Raw genomic sequence first — 18076 nt, forward strand, 5'->3', positions numbered from 1 at the left:
GTTAAACATCACCTTACAAACCGATTTTGAGGTTGAATTAAACTTAAAGTCAATTTCTTAACACTTTTACATTACTAAATAATAACTAAAAAAGCTATATCACCTTTGCTCAAAACCATTACGCTAAACATGTAGTTAAACCACAAGCTCAACATAATTATCCAATAGAAATGTAAATGAAAACGGAAGAAAAAGGAAAGCCTGGATTGTTCTAAAAAAATGTTTGTCTAGAAACTAGGATCATCTAGAAGAACGAATTAAAAACTTAACCGCCAAAGTGGTGTACATAAAGATTTTTAAGTTTGTTGTCATGCTCACAAGGCAACACAGGAAATGACCATGTTGTTTTGTTTCTAAAACACAGATTATCAATAAAAACTTGAAAAACAACACCAAAGGGCTTCCTCTACAAAAACTACTAACCAGAGGCAACGACCACAAATTAGCATCCGATGGTTGGATATTTGGAAAGGTTGTCTCAGCAAACTTCAGTCCAGTTGACTCATCACATACAGGACTCAATACACTGCCCCACTGTCTGGCCTCAGGAACAGCAGAACCAATAGAAGTTACAGCATTTGCATCAACACTGTCAAGCTGCAAAGAATGAGTAGGCATATTCATAAAATTCTCAATAGCAACCAATTCATTCTCTAAAATTTGAGGATCTTCACAAACTTTGCCATCAGATTGTGTAATATCTGTACTTCTAATAGGACTCTGTTTTTCCAAATAATCAGTATGAGGGTTGACATCATTGCCCCCGTGCTCAAGAGCTGAATCTTCTGAAGTTATTAAGGGTGTAGATTCCATGACGTCATTTTCTGAGCCTAACTCCGAGGAGAGAGCAATTGCTTTCACAGGAAAACTAGCGGGTGTCTTTGCAAATGAACAAATTTCATAAGTAGAAGTCTGGTCACATGAAACCACTGTTGTGGGAGTTTTCGTTTGAAGATCATGTTCTTTTGTGACAGATTTCACGAGTTTTGTAACACAAGTATCCAGAAAATCCTTCTGCTTCACCTCGGTCAAATCATTCAGCTCGGGCATGTTAGTTTCTGAAGCACCATTTATACTCTCAACACACAGTCCATTTTGTATATAATTAGAAATTGTCTTTGCATGTTTCCAAAGTTCTGCGTAGACATTGGTGGCTTCCTCTTCATTGCAATTGAAATTCAAGTACAGTTTTGCTAGAGTGAGTGAAACCTTCTTATCAATGTCATGTTTCAACAAAGAAGCTGCTAGCCAACACTGAGATACAAGTTTCATCACACAACTATGATATAATGCTTAATGACTAGTAATATTTGTTTGACAAAGTTTTCTCCAAACAAGGAGTAGTCACAAACAGCTGCAAGCAAAAATGAGCAACCCAAAACACCTTTCGCAACATATATGGGGCAGTTGGCAATTTGAACTCAAACATGATTTTTTACCAACCATACACTGATTTGAGACAGAAAAAGAGAAAATGAATGGAGAATTCTCAGCTTATTTTGAGATTGCTGGAATTCTTAATTTTCTTTTTAAGGAAGCTGTGCCCTACCGAAAAAATTACCATAATTTAGCAGTCAATACATTCGTAAAAATTCACACAACTTTCCAGCAGTTTCCCAAAATTCATAACAGGTGTAGAAAATATGGTACAAAATGCATAAGCTAAAAAGAATTCTCAAAGAACTAACTGTTGCTAGCCATATCTAGTTTGGGACAGACATGCATTATGAACAACCGGGGAGCTTAAACCAAGAAACACGGACAAGGTAGTAAGAATTCAAATTATTTGCAGAATTTAAAAGAAAAAAATATCAGTTCTAGTAGCTCCTTTCTTTCTCGAAAGATGCACAATGGTTTGTCCATAATTGAAATGACTAGCTACTAATGTTTTTTATATAAAAATTCAGAGTAAATACTAACCACAGATATTTCAAAAGCCTGTACAGTAGAAACTTCTTGGAAATTAACATTGTACTGTTTGAATATATGCTCAAGAATCCTCTGGGCAACAACCTTGACATTTTTCTACACATGAACAAAAACATCAAGGTCAATTACGTTCAACAAAGAACCTACAAAGCTCAAAAGCTGGTTTTATCATATTGTTAATCACCCAGCTATACTAGTTCAACTACATTGGGACCAAAAGAGAAATGAGAATAGCATAATGAAAATGCCCAGATCAGATGTTTATGTGGCCACACAAGAAAGGAGACGGTATGAAATGATTATATATAAGCAGATATTGGTGCAACACTAATTCAGGAAAAGATGCAGAAAATTAGTTCAACAGATATAAAAAAGGTCAATAGAAACACCAGGGAGGGGACTAGATTGCATGGTTATTTTAGTCCTGTGAAAAGGGGGAGAGAGAGACAACAAAGGTCATTGGAAGAAGTTGTCAAAGGGAAACGTTTAGTGAATAATATGTCAAAGGATTTCATATTTAACTGAGCCAAATGGCATCATGTGATTCATGTAGCCACCATCACCCAATGGAACAACAGTGTTGTAGATGATGGTGGTAAACTAAAATGATAAATCTTCCCTTTTTTCATAGCATTATTGTAGTTTTCTTATTAAAATTTAATGGCTTTGAGAATGCAACAAAAAGAAACCTAAGGCAAAGTATAAAAATCTGCAACAAACCCATTTCACACAGAATATATATACGCCTTATGTACCACATACTTGCATTAATAGTGTACAACACACTTGAACATTTACCATATACCCAAGATTATTGTAAACCTGATAACTATAGGTAGTGATTCATCTTTTAGAAGGTTTTCATCAAGATATCCCACATCAGCTTGAAATAGATTAAATCCCTCTTCATAAGACTTGGGTGATCCTTTAACCTCGGCTAGCTTTGGGTGTTAAGTTGTGCCTCATTCATTTCTAATATAGTTTTATACTTGCTCCAGTCTTGACTTTAAGCCACTGCAGACTTTAAATATTCAATCCTATGGATGAAGGTGGATGTTAAGATGTCTCACATTGGTCAGAAAATCGTTTGGTTTTGGGGGGAACTTGTGCCAGTTCCTCTCTAATACTTTGGAAAGAAGAAAGGCCTGAAACTGATTTAGGGTGATTCAATGTAGTATCATTGAAAGTTTGAACCAGGACTCCTGAGAGAGTATGCTTGCACCACCATGGGGAGTCATGACCCCCACCTGAAGGTGTTGCTAAAGTTTTAATAAAAAGAATGCATATTTAAGCAAAGGATGGTTAAGTATTGAGACCCTACCGGAAAATGTAGAATTTCACAAAGACCTGAAATATCCGACTTTGGCAAGAATTTGATACTATTTGGTCCATCAAGAAGTTTCCTTTTCTCTGAAAGTTGCATGTTTGTAGTAGTTTCTCCCGTAGTTTCATTGGCCAAAGGACGCCCTGAGGAACCAAGTACACTAGACAAACCATCTGTACCTGAGGGCATGAAAATAAATTAGCAATAGCAAGTACCTTTTAGAACATTCCCACCACACCCTAAGAAAATAGCTCCGCCATGAATAAAACTAATGGTTTGCAAGTAAAGAGTTGGTTGAAGGAATAAATTATAAAAGTGGAAGAAAAAAATTAGTCATACCATTTGATTTACTAGTACTATTGGAAACACTTGAATTCTTCTTGTTCCTCAATCTTGGTTTCCGATATTTGGAATCAAGAATTTTCTTGGACATTTTCCTGCCACCAGAATTAACAATACCATTGAACCCCTTCCTAGTCTTAGGACCAATGGCATGATTTGACGGTTCCCTCCCCTCTGTTTCAACAATGTCTTTTGACACTTTCCTCCTCTTTGGCTCAACTTTATCCTTGGCCAGCTTCCTCAAATTATGATCAAAATTATCCTTGGACACTTTACTCTTCTTGGAAGCATTTGATGCTGACCTCTTTCCCATAATTGTATGATCTTTACATTCAGATTCATTTATTATGTAATCGGAATGTTTGACCCTACTCCTCATCCTCTGAGACGAAACAGACAAAAATTTCCATTGAGGATACTTTCCTTCAAGATCACTCCAGGAAAAAGAACTTGGCTCACTGCCCAGTTCCTTCATTATTCTTTCTCCAAGCAATAAAATGTTCCTCGAATATTCCCCTCCATTCTGCTGTATTGTTGATATGAATGACCATTCATGACAATCAATATCGTCAGCATCACAAACCAATTGGGATGATAATTCACAGAGTACATCATGCAGAAGAGTTTGATCTGCAATGTCTGGAGTAGAAACAGCAGTTACACTGGCATGTAAATCATCCAGCTTATTAAACAGATGAGAGGTGCCCCATTTTAGAAGAGTGTGAGAAATACTATGACTAATCAACCGCACGTTACTGTCAAGAGATATACCCTCCTTTGCAAGCATTAAAATCCTTTCTTCAACAGTGTAATATGAGTACAATCTGAGAACGGTTAATTGTTTCAACTGTGTGCTGATAGACATCCTTTGCAAACCTCTTAGGTCATTTTGAGGGTCAAAATCACTGTCAAACAATATAACAATGTCCACTGAAGAAAGCTTAACACTAGGGAGACAAGCACGGTTTTCCATCAAGAAGACAAATTTACCACTGTCTCGATCATTAAATGTGTCTAAAGCAGCTTCCTTTGTTTTAGGGGTATAAGCTCTATCATATCGCACATAGCAATCTAAACCAAATCTCTGACAGAGAACATCATCCAAAATATCTCCAATCGATCCAGAACCACAAGATGACTGTAGTTTTTCGAAATGAAAAGAGCTAATTGAATCCTCAAGAATCTTAAACAAACAGGTTACAACCACTACAATTAACAACCACAATATGATATACCTTTGTTTTAATGGGAGCAGCAATTCTCGTATTTCTAAACCCTAGACATGCAGTACAAATAATAACTAAAAAAACAAAAAATTCATCTATTCACAAGGTAGAATGTATATGAAGAGAGACTAATGTAATATTCAAGAGTAAGTCAACAAGTATGCTATATTGACACACCAATTCTCGTATTTCTAAACCATAGACACAGTAGTTAAAACTATTAATATAGTGAAAAACTGTGCATGGAATTAATCTCTTTTGTGTAGAAAATACACATAAGATACTTTATTTTGAATACATCCTGTTTTCCACGTCTCACAATTGAAGGCGACAGTAGGCACGAAGCAGGTAGAGAAAGAATTACCTGAAGATTTGCAAGCTGAAGGGCCAATATTTTGGCCTCTTCGAATCCTGGACCGGCGACAGAAAGTACAAGGAGAAGAAACCATATAGCAGGTGCTAATCGAATGGCAGCAGGGAGGAAAAGAGGGGGCTACCTGGGAAGATGTAGGAGTTTCCAGACTTCAACCTTGAGGACAAGGTTGATGATAGGGTGGCAGGTAATGATAGAGTTTGGAAGGTTTATGAAAGGAGAAAGAAGAGTTAGGAGGGGAGCTGGGAAGTTAGTTAGAAGCCTAACTGTTTTAACAGTTAGGAGGGGCGGGGATAAGCTCATATAAATAGAGCTTCTGTACTTTTGTTTGGGTTGGGATTTGAATTCTTTGTAAAGACAGGAACATTGTCCTGTGGAGGGGGATTAGGCTTGCTATTCATGTACATTGGTTGAATAACAATACAGAAACTCATTCTTTTTGCCATTTAAGTTCTTGTCTGAGTGTGTGTGTGTGTGCTTGAAGTTAGATAGGTTTCATATTCAGAAACCTATCAATACCACAATATTTGGAAGGGCACCCTAGTTGCAACAATACCCAAGGTATGCTATGTAAGGGAACTTATTGCTAGTTACAAGTGAAACTAGACATATCCTGGTCAAAGAGCAACAAAAAACTCAATGCTCTCTTTATATTGTGTAAGAGGGGAAATTTGACCTTATTCTCTACTTTCAGTTGAAAGACAGATTTGCTAACTGGGCTACTGCTCATATAAATTCCAACCACAACAACAATCATAAACAATAATGAAAAAAATAAAAAAAAATAAAAAGTACTCTATAAGTTAAAATGTATAGAATAAGTATATGATATTAAGATGATGGTGATGATGATAATAATATGACCTCCTACATTAACTGATTAAAACAACAATGTAATAGCAAGCAATATCTGAATTATCAGATCATCCCATAATTTTGCACTATAAGCAAAATATTAGTAGGTAGATGAGTATCATCATCGAGGAAACATGCCCAATATTACAATCAAGAATTCAGCATTAGAGCTTTGTCAATATAACAAGTCAATGAACTCACAATAATATTTCAAATGATGAACAAACAATAAATTTGAATAGATGACTACCTGGAATAATATTAACACCCTTAACCCACGACTTTTTGCTTCCAAAAGGATTTTTTCAAGAAGTAGGAGTTTTCCGCTTGCTTTTATACCAATATCTAAATGTTCTTCAACAGGTAGACCCTTAGCAACAGAATTATGCAGTGCTGGCTCCAGGAGATAAGGGTGGTTACAGCACTATAAAATCAATTCACATATGTAACTATGATCGTATCGTTGCATTAACAATGCATTTAGTGATATAGCTTTTATAAAATTTGAAGTAATATGAAGAAAGGAATGTTGGAACTACAAGCTAATGGAAAAAAAAAATGTGATACATGAGATTTTAGCTTATTTGAAATTGTGTTTCTTTTCGTGTCTACCTTCCTTGTTGAGATAATAAGCTCATGGAGCGCACCAACTACATCGGACTTCTGGCCTGAGCATAACAAAATTAAGTTTGAAAGCAGCATTGAACAATACTGTTCAAGCTGCAAATGAGAAAGGCAGGCAGGAACCCAATACTCTACAAACCTAGTAGAGCCAGATTTGCATTTGAATACAACATATTTTTCCAATTGGCTCTTCAAATTGGAAATGCTAGCACTGAAAGAAATTTCTATTGGAGCAATACTTGGTTCATGATGTGCAGACTTGAGGAATGAAAGCAGTTTGATATAATCATGTCGATCTTCCTGAAAATACATCACATAAAAGTTAATAGGCTGGAAAATTTAAATATCAAACATAATTAGTTTATGAAAGGTTCAGTGGCAAATTCTATAAATAAAGAAGGCAGCTATAAGCTCCTAAGGCGTGTAATATTCTATTGGTGTATTGCCGAGCTGATCAGAAGCAAAAAGCATAACCTCTTACAGTTGTAACCTCTGTGTAGGCTGTTGTTAGTTTCAGTTTTTTGGAGTTTAGGAGGAAAAGGGGTGGGAGAGTTTAGGTCCTCTCGGAAGACCGTTTGAAACATATGGTGTTGTATCCCTGCCACATTAGCAGTATAACAAAATCCTAAATAACATGATCCCAAGAACCTATCTTAGATCTTTTTGTAACTTTGGGTGTTCTATCAACTTGTATTCAGAGCTACCTTCTTGGCCCTGTGGTAGCAGCATTGGTGCTTATGGTTAAAACCAGAATGGGTTCAAGATTAGAAACCTTGGAACGCTTGTTTTCAAGAATTAGTGCATGATAGAGAAAACACGGATAAGGAGCAGAGTGAACATATGCTGCGAATGGAAAATTTAATCAGTGGGTTATCAGGGGCGATGGAAAAGATAACATGCAATGCAACATCTGGGTCAAATGAAAATGAGTTTTCAACCCACAAATCTGGAGAAAAGGAGGAATACTGGAGGACGCAAGGATGTTCAAGGTGGTGTAAACTTGACATCCCACTATTTGCAAGAGAAGATGCCTTTGGCTGGACAAATAGATTGGACAGATATTTTCGTCTGCAAGAAGTCTCGGAAATTGAAAAAATGCAGGCAGTGTTGGTGGCTTTGGAAGGAAAGGCTCTGAACTGCTATCAATGGTGGGAATCTTGCAACCCATATCTCACTTGGGAATCTTTCAAGACAACAGTAGTGCAACGGTTTCAACCAAATATGTTGAGAAATCCCTTCAAAGTGTTGTTGGCATTAAACAAACAGGAAACATCGAAGATTGTGGTACAACTTGAGCAATATGTGGGTTTGTTAAAAGGAATTGATAAAGATTATCTGATTGGGATATTCTTGAACGGGTTACAGGATGAGATCAAGCCTGAAGTCAAGCTGTATAAACCCTCAAAACTGGCTGACCTGAAGATGACAACCCAAGTGGTGGAAGATAAAATTAAAGCTTTATCTAGAGGAAAAAGTTCTATGGAAACTAAGGTTGTGACAGTATCCAAATCAAGTTGGCTGACTAGAAGTTTTGCAAAAGAGGGAAATTCTCAAATGCCTATAAGGGAAAAGGGAAAAGAAGAAATGAGAGGAATAAAAAATTCAGGGGGAAGAAACCAGGGTTCACAGCGAAATAGAGGGTCAACTTTTCATCGATTGATGGATGAAGAAATGCAAGACAAAATAAAAAAGAAAAAAGGTTATGTTTTAGATGTGATGAGAAATATAACCCAATAGAGGTGGCTCAACATTTTGTAAAGGAAGTTGTTAGATGGATTTCCTTCATCCATTGCTTGAGGTAGAGACAGGGTTTTTCTGAGTCAATTTTGGAAGCACATTTTCAAACAAGGCACTAAACTGAAGTACAGCATGGCTTATCCCCCACAATCAAATGGCCAAATGGAGGCTATGAATCGCTGTCTCGTGACCTATTTAAGGTGCATGACAGGCCCTCAACTAAAACAGTGGCCCACCTGGCTACCTTGGGCTAAGTTTTGGTTCAACACCAACTACAGCACCAGTTCCCATATGACACCATTCAAGGCTTTATATGGATGTGATCCTCCTCTCATTTTGAAAGGCACGACAATCCCATCCAAGGTGGAAAGTGTTAATCAAATGCAGGCAGCAAGGGATGAGATCTTCAAAGAGTTGAAAGAGAATTTGCACAAAGCCCAAGAGATAAATAAGCTTCAAGCTAACAAACATAGGAGGGATGTGGTTTATAATGAAGGTGATTGGGTTTTCTTAAGGATTCAACCATATAGATTTAAATCCCTGGCACGAAAACCAAATGAAAAATTAAGTCCACGCTATTATGGACCTTATCAAGTAGTGGAACAAGTCGGGAAGGTTGCTTACAAATTACTCCTACCAGAACACAGCCGCATCCACCCTGTCTTTAGGTGTCTTTACTCAAACCAGCCATGAGTTCAGTGCCCTCCCCTCAACCTTTATCCCCTATGCTATCTGAAAAATATATGCTGGAAGTTACTCCAGAAAAGTTGTTGGATAAGTAATAACGGAGCTGGTGAAATGGAAGTCTTACTAAAATGGCAACAACTTCTCGAGAGTGAAAATAACTGGGAATCTGTAGAAGTCATCATCACAAAATTTCTAGACTTTCACCTTAAGAACAAGGTGAAACTTCAAGGACGGGATATTAATAAGTTCAATGGCTAATTCTATACCGGGAGAAATAAATAAAGGAGGCAGTTATAACCTACAGCGAGTTAATATTATATCTGTGTGTTGCCAAGCTTTGTTGCTGAGCCATATTGTCAAACTGTGTTGCTAAGCTGTGTTACCAAGCTGGTTAGAAGCAGAAAGCATAACCTCCTCCGGTTGTAACCTTGTAAAACAGACTATTATAAGTAGTCTGTGTGTCGTTGTTAGTTTCAGTTTTTTGGAGTTTAGGAGGAAAAGGGGTGGGAGAGTTTAGGTCCTCTCGAAAGACCTGTCTGTTTGAAACATCTGGTGTTGTATCCCTGCGACATTGACAGTATAACAGAATCCTCAACAACATGTCTTGGATCTTTCTGTAATTATGGGTGTTCTATCAATTTACCTTTATTTGTCCACTAACAAGAAGGAGCTTCATTTCAGTTTTTAAAATCTTGATATGGTCCAAGTGTCCTAAAATTCTGGGTTGCTGGCATTCATCAATTATTATCGCTTCCCATGTAATGCATCTTAGTTCATGTAAGTCCTGTATATCAAATTAAAAAATAATGAGCACAAAAAGAAAATTAATAGTTTATACTTTCAAACTTATCATAGAATTCAAAATTGTTTCTGAAGTCACTTATCAGATGAAACTTCAGATTTAAGAAAATACCTCAACAACAATATCAGAAGATGACAACAGTATTTGAAATAATATATCATTTTCTTCACTAAAAAACTCTAATGCCCTGATGCCACTCCGTACATCTCTATTTCCCTTGTAAACTACGAGATTGGCAGATGGTGCCAAATGTAAGAACTCTGTTTCCCATACAGAGAGGGCAGTAGAAGTTGAGATGATGAGAAAAGGCCTCTGGCTATTGCAATTCAAAGATAATACAAACAAAATCACTTTTATAATGCGCTCCTGCAAATGTAGTTTAACAATGAAAATCAGGCATTCTAATAATATGCATAATAATGTTATTGCAACCTACACACTTCTTAGACATTTGAAAATAAATGCAATATTATACTTATAAAAGGTCTTCTCCTCAACATTGCAATTTTCTGACACCGTTTTCACTATAAGCATGCACCAAAGCAATAATAGCCATCATGTTTGGTTGATGAGTGAATATGAATTCTTTTTTCCTCCCCCTCCCCCTGGATTGTGCTTGTCCATTTTAATATCCTATATTTGTGCACATATCATACAGAATATATTCAAACCCAAGGAAGCATACTAAATTTTATGCAAACTACAGATCACATGTCCTTATCTTCCACAGATGTTTGTTCCTTGTGTTTCCATTTTCTTGACAAAAATCATTGTTTTCATCATTTCTTATACAAATATAAAACAAGGTAGCATTTTTACAATTACTTGTGAAAATAGAAAACATTTTCTCAACTAAAACAGACCCTAAAAGACTGACTCACATAGCTTTTCGGATTCATGTTATTTAAATGAAGTACTACAAACACGATAAATTTCATTTAATAAAGACGAATTCGAACAGCTAAGACATGAAGTCACTATATAACAACAAAACTAGAGTATATGGAGAAGAAATTGACCTGGTCAATTTGATCATCTACAATAAGAGCATTTTGACCTTTGTACCAACACATGCGAAGCTTGTTCACATAACTCAAATACTGGTTATAAAGTCCTGGTGAATCTCCAAACGGCAACACTGACAATTCGACAATAAAAGCTTTTGTCTCCTGCAGTGTCAAACAAACTGCTCATTAAAGAAACATACTTTTAGCATAAATTTAGGACATGTTTCATAAAGACAGTCAATTGGATAATAAAAGTCGAGATTTTGCTTTTTGTATCAGAAGTATCGTCTCCATCATAGGTTTAATTCTAATCATAAATTACTCGAATCTCCAATTACATGTGTTTTCCAACTTGACTTGTGATTTATCTGATGCAACAATCTCAAATAGCACCAGGAAGCAACAATCTCAAACAAGTGAAAATAACAATTTTACAATATAACACTTTACCATCCCTACCATTTGACTATGGACATACATAGCTGTCGTGTAAAATGATACAGAACCACACCTTAAAAGCTTAGAAGAAGATGAAAGGAAGGAAATGAATACTGATGTATGTATTATTCTGTTAACAAAAACAGGAAATAGCAGGATAACAAATCCCACCCAGAGCTACCTCTCTAGAGCAACACAAAGGTTCCTCTACTCTCTTAACCAAAAGCCCGTCCTCCCCAACTCCTCTCCCAACGTTCAACAAAAACTGAATACAAATAGAATCTCTCTATTCCCCTCCTGATTTCTCTCTCCTCTAACTACCTGCCAACTCAGCCCTTGGATTCTTCTTTCTCACGTATACTTTTCCCCACCGTGTCTTGGTACCTTCGAGGGCTAGAGATTGAGTAAGCCCACTCATTTTCCGGGCCTCATCATTACCCTCCTCTTGAAGAATTGTCTTGTCCTCAAGACTCAGTTCTGGAAATTGACTTCTAATTGAAACTTCATCTTCCCATGTAGCCTCCTCTGCCGTCTTCCCCTTCCAACAGATGGTTCAATTATTCCAGCACCCTCATCCTCTAAACCAGTGGGTAATTCTTCCAATGTCTTCTAGTTCCCCATCGCTTTCTTGAGAAGGGACACATGAAACACAGAATGTATCCTTGAGGATGGAGGCAACTTTAAACAATAAGCAACCTCACCTATCCTTTCCAGAATTTCAAAAGGACCATAATACCTAGCACTCAATTTTGGGCATTTTCCTATATCAAAGTTGCTATCTGTTTGGTTTTTATAAGTTTGTGTCTTCATTCTGCCTTGAGCTCTCGACAAGTGATTCATTAGTTGCTTTAGAGCGTCATCTCGATCCACTAACTCCCTCTACACTGCTTCCACTGTTACTTCCTCTGGCACACTCCGCCCAATTAGGGGCGGCTTTCTTCCATCCGTACACCACTTCAAATGGGGTAGTACTTGTTGACTCATGATATGTCGTGTTGAACCAATACGCTGCCCAAGGAAGCCATAAAGCCCACCCTTTTGGTTGGTCAGTTATTAAACAACGTATGTTTCCAGATATCGATAAATTACCTCAGTTTGGCCATTTGACCGGGGATCGTACGCGGTACTCATTTGCAATGTCGTTCCTTGCATCCTGAAAAATTCTTTCCAAAACCCACTCATAAATATTGAATCCCTATCACTTACAATAGAATTTGGAAGGCCATGGAATCTCACCACCTCTCTTACAAAACTTTCTGCTATCCCCCTATCTGTATAAGGGTGTTTTAGAGGCACAAAATGGTTGTACTTTGTTAATCTGTCCACAACTACCATAATCGCTTTAAACATTCTTGACCTAGGTAAGTCAGTTATGAAATCAAACTTAATGTCCTCCCAAATTCTTTCTGAAATTGGAAGTGGATGCAACAATCCTCTGCGAGATGTCGTCATATATTTCTGGCCTTGGCATGTATCACAAGATCAAACAAACTTCAATACATCACGTTTCATTGCCCTCCAATATAAGTTGGCCACCACATGCCTATAGGTTCTATAAAACCCTGAGTATCCTGCTTGTGGGGTTGCATGGAACTCCTCTAATAACTTAGGAATCCATGAGGACTTTCAAGCAATGACTAATGGGTCCTTATATAATAGCACTCCTTGCTTGTACGTAAATCCAAGATACGCTTTTGTTCCCCTTTGTGACTTCGTGATTATTTTTTTCCATTTAACATTGTCATGCACCTCGGCTATTAAAGCCTGATAATCCAACTAAACAGGAATATAAATCATACTATTTAATTCCCATCCTTCTTCGCTCCTCGAGAGAGCATATGCACCTTTGTTCTCTTGTCCTGGTTTATAAATAATCTCAAAATTGTACCTTAATAATTTAGCCACCCAATTTTGTTGATCCCCAGTAGTTATCCTTTGCTATAAAGTAGTTGTTTCAAGCTCTTTTGATCGAAAAATACCTTAAATGTCCTCCCAACAAGTAAGGCCTCCAATATTGGATAGCTAAAGCAACTTCCATTAATTCCTTCTCATAGGCAGACTTAGATAAGTTTCTTGACACCGAGACTTTGCTATAGTAAGCCATTGGTTGGCAATTTTGCATTAGGATGGCTCTGATTCCAGTCTCGGATGCGTCACATTCTAATTCAAATCCTTTCTCAAAATTTGGTAGCCTTAATACCAAAGCAGTTGTAATTTTTTTCTTCTACTCTTCACATGCTCTTTTGGCACTTTCAATCCATAGGAAACCGTCCTTCTTTGTTAATTCCATGAGGGCCTTTGCAATTTTCTCATAATTTGTGATAAACTTTTGATAATACCCTGTGAGGCCTAAGAACCCACGCTCCTTTCACATTTTTTTGGTACAGGCCAATCAAGCACACTACAAATTTTGGAAGGATTGACTAATACCCCTTCATTTGAAATCACATGCCTGAGATATTCAACACTTTCCAATCCAAACTTGCATTTCTCTTTATTAGCAAATAATTGATGTTGCATCAGTATTCCCAAAACAGTAGTCAAAAGTTGCATATGTTCCTCCCATCCCTTGCTATATGAGTATGTCATCAAACAATACCAATACTCTGATTCACAGACAAGATCTAAACACTTCATTCAATAGGGATTGAAGCATAGAAGGAGCGTTCATCAGCCCGAAGGGCATTACGAGATATTCATAATGTCCTTCATAGGTCCTAAATGCGATTTTGGGAATATCATCAACTTTCATACACGCCTTATGATACCCAAATTTCAAATTCAGCTTAGAGAAGTGCTTTACTCCATGTAGCTCGTCCAATAATTCTTCAATAACTGGCATGGGAAATTTATCAGGGATTGTAGCTTTATTCAAGGCTTTGTAATCCACACACATTCTCCATTGGTTGTTCATCTTCATCAGGATCACCAGGATTGAATATGCACTCTGACTATACCGAATGTTCCCATACTCCATCAACTCTCAAACCTACGTTTCAATCTCATTTTTGTGATGATAAGTGTTGGAAGTCCCACATCGACTAGAGATAAGGTCAATTTATGGAATATAAGTGGATGCAAACCTCACCTTACAAGCTGGTTATGTAAGGTTGAGTTAGGCTTATAAAGTCCACTTCTTAACATGGTATCAGAGCCAACCTAGAGAATATCCTAGCGAGATTTATGTTGTTGGACATATTGTTCCACTTGTTATTGGGCCGCTATCAAACCACCCATTAATGTCTAGTCTTATGCTCGAGATGTATATACCTCGGCATGAAAGTATTGGAAGTCTTATATTGACTAGAGATAAGACCAATTTATGGTATATAAATGAATGCAAACTTAACCTTACAAGTCAGTTTTATGAGGTTGAGTTAGGCTTAAAGTTCACTTCTTAACAATAAGGACAACGATAGGGCCTTACATTAATCAGTTTTTGACAGACATTCTCATAACACGTCAAAACTTTCACTAATGCCTTCAGTTTGTTTACTGTAAGTTTCGTCTTTGTTGAACCTTGATTCTCTCCCAACATACCACAAAGAGACACAAATAATAGTTCTCCTCGAGGTACTCCTTTTAAAATTTTGGTTCCTTGAGATGTTTCTATCTTCATGGTTTGTTTTTTCCAATCAACAACCATTTCGCCCAAAGAAACAAACCATGACATGCCCAAAATCATATTAATGTCCTATAAGTCAAACACATAGGCATCTACCATAAAATCAGAACCTTTTATTTCAATTTTAATTTTGCAACACACTCCCGACGTTTCTGACTTGTGCCCATCTCACATCAATATTCGCATACTCTTAGTGATCTCCCACTGCCAACCCATTGCCTCATCCAATCTTCTCAAAATAAAGTTATGCAAAGCTCCACTGTCAACCAAAATAAACAAAGGCAATTCATGTAATGTACCCTTCCTTCAAATTAAGAGTTTGAGGCAATTCAACGCCTCTCCTTCTAAGGACTTCAAGCCACTTCCACCACTAGATGACTCCTTCTTAGGCCTAATAGAGTTCTATCCGTCCACATGAGGGATTTTCTCCCAGCTACAAATCATCAATTCCACTAACTTCAATTGGTTTATCGCAACCTCTTTACGCATTGTCTCTATCGTTGATTGGTTTTGAATTGCTTGGAATCATATCTCCTCCATGACAGCTCCCATTCGTTCCAACTCTCCCTCAACAAGCTCTACCTAGCATCCATGGCTACTATATTTTTCGGTTCCCCTATTTTCACTTGCCCTTTTTCTTTGGTGGCATTCACCAGCAAAAAGCGATCTGACAGGTCAGACCGAATGATATAACCACACCTTAAAAGCTTAGAAGAAAAAGAAAGGAAGGAAATGAACACTAATGTATGTATTATTCTGTTAACAAAAACAGGAAATAGAAGGATAACAAATCCCACCCAGAGCTACGCTCCTCTCTAGAGCAACACAAAAATGGTTCCTCTCCTCCCTCAACCAAAATCCCATCCTCCCCCAACATTCCGCAAAAACTTAATACAAATAAAATCTCTTTATTCCACTCCTGATTTCTCTATCCTCTAACTACCTGCCAACTCTCAGCCCTTGGATTCTTTTTCTGACGTATACTTTTTCCCATCGTGTCTTGGTACCTTCATGGGATAGAGACTAAGGAAGCCCATTCATTGTCTAGGCCTCATCATAAAACAACCATTGTTTTCTTTATTTCATTCACATGGTAACCAATCATTACTCCAAGCCGATGATAGTTCCACATTTTGCAGGTTACAAAACTATGCTATCCCATTCAATTTAGTTGAATATAGTGAAAACTCCTTTGTGTTCAATACACACATAGGGTTCTTTATTTATAATAGAAGAAATATGGACTAAGCCCAAAATACAAATAAGAAATAATAACAAACTAACTAAAAGATAAAAGATAAATATAAATTAAATATAATATCTCTAACACTCCCCCTCAAGTTGGAGAATACAGATTGTATGGACCAAGCTTGGAATACATAAACTCAATTTGAAATATGTAATTTTTCTTCAAGAGTGTGAGACAAGCAAATGTGCAATCACATGTCGACGAGCAATTTATGGACTGTGATGGACAACTGCGAAACTTCAAATAGCACAATGAAACTTCAAGTAGGACGACTTTGACAAAGGAGAACAATGACAAACTCCAGGGATTGGATTGCCATCAAGTAAGGATGGGGCTTGCATCAAAACTACAGGGACTGCCATCACTGACTGATGGGGCCTGTATACAGGGACTGCCATCACTGACTGATGGGGCCTGTATACAGGGACTGCCATCACTGACTGATGGGGCCTGTATACAGGGACTGCCATCACTGAGTGATGGGGCCTGTAGTGGCTAGAAGCGACAAAACTGCAAGGACTGGCATCATTGACTAGTGAAGTCTGAAAGCCTCAAACCTGGCTGGAAACATACTCCCCCTCACGACGAACGGCGGAAATGACGGCGCGCCGATGACAGACCGTGAAAGTGGAAGATCATAATGAGCTCTTATTTATCAAAGCACCCAAAAAACAAATCTGACAGATTTGACAAAGGGTTGGTGAAATTGTTTCAACCCATAATTTTAGTGTTGAAATTTCTTGGTTTTAACCACCGACTGTCCTTGAAGACCTTAGAGAAGAAGATAGCGGAAGCAGTAGAGGTAGGACTAGGTGTTGGTGCATCGTTGGCACAAGTGGTGGAGATGACGGTCGAAGACGACGGCCGGAGACGGTGGCCGGTGACGGCGAACGGTGGCCGGAGACAGTGGCCGGAGACGGTGGCCGATGGCGGCGGAAGGCCGGCGACGGTGGTCGGAGACGATGCCGGCAACGGTGGACGGCCGGTGACGGTGGACAGCCGGCAAGTGGCGGCTAGTGGCGAGCGGCAACGGGTAGTGGCGGACAACAACACCGGACAGATGCAAGACAGAAACCAGAGATTGCCTATTGATGTATAAAGGCACAGGTTGAAAAAGAAACTTTTAGGGGACCGCCGGTGGCGGCGGCCACCGGCGGCAACAAAGACAAAGTAGAAAAGGATCAGAAAACCTTTGTGCTCTAATACCAAGTTGAATATAGTGAAAACTCCTTTGTGTTCAATACACATAGGGTTCTTTATTTATAATAGAAGAAATATGGACTAAGCTCAAAATACAAATAAGAAATAATAACAAACTAACTAAAAGATAAAAGATAAATATAAACTAAATATAATATTTCTAACAAATTTCACCCACAAGCACATTTATAGAGAATTAAAAAACCAGTTCAGATTAAAATAAGTTATATAGCACTATTATCATTCTTCAGACTTTTCAGGAGTGTAAAAGATGTAGCTTGTTCTAATTAAAGGAAAATCTTCTTAATTAGAGAAAATATTTATAGAATCTTCTAATTTATTTTTTTGTATATTTTTTCCTTATTTCCTTTTTTTCGGAAGATTAGATTGTTACAAATAAGTGCAAAGAGAATGTAATAGTCATGACTGATAATAATAAAAATCATTCTCTTTTCAATACGGTATCAAAATCATTGTTAAGGCCTTTCCCAGTAAGATTTGTTGTTTGTTGGATATTGTTAGATATTGTGTTTATTTCATTTACATGTTCATTTGTATTTGGGCTTAGCCCACACTCTTATTATTATAAATACATTACCCTATGTGTATACACAGACACATAAGGGAGTTTTTCCCTCATCTCTTTTACTATTTCATA

General features: G+C 37.6%; 1 protein-coding gene across 14 annotated transcripts in view; it reads right to left on the bottom strand.

Moving 5' to 3' along the window:
* The window catches only part of LOC106757728 (chromodomain-helicase-DNA-binding protein 3), a 33695-nt gene that overhangs the window by 3866 nt on the left and 11753 nt on the right, over window positions 1-18076 (bottom strand). For 11 of the 14 annotated variants that reach the window (XM_022779217.1, XM_022779218.1, XM_022779219.1 and 8 more), the window contains 9 exons: window positions 10919-11068; window positions 10011-10265; window positions 9741-9881; window positions 6662-6973; window positions 6300-6473; window positions 3593-4733; window positions 3251-3432; window positions 1921-2025; window positions 424-1254 (listed from right to left, as the gene is read on the bottom strand). In XM_022779217.1, the coding sequence (XP_022634938.1) occupies window positions 424-1254; window positions 1921-2025; window positions 3251-3432; window positions 3593-4733; window positions 6300-6473; window positions 6662-6973; window positions 9741-9881; window positions 10011-10265; window positions 10919-11068 (3291 nt within the window). The remainder of the gene's footprint in view (window positions 1-423; window positions 1255-1920; window positions 2026-3250; window positions 3433-3592; window positions 4734-6299; window positions 6474-6661; window positions 6974-9740; window positions 9882-10010; window positions 10266-10918; window positions 11069-18076) is intronic. The other 3 variants (XM_022779225.1, XM_022779229.1, XM_022779227.1) reach the window with 3 other exon arrangements.

This window comes from Vigna radiata, chromosome 3, assembly GCF_000741045.1.
Source record: "Vigna radiata var. radiata cultivar VC1973A chromosome 3, Vradiata_ver6, whole genome shotgun sequence".
Classification (NCBI taxonomy): Eukaryota; Viridiplantae; Streptophyta; class Magnoliopsida; order Fabales; family Fabaceae; genus Vigna; species Vigna radiata.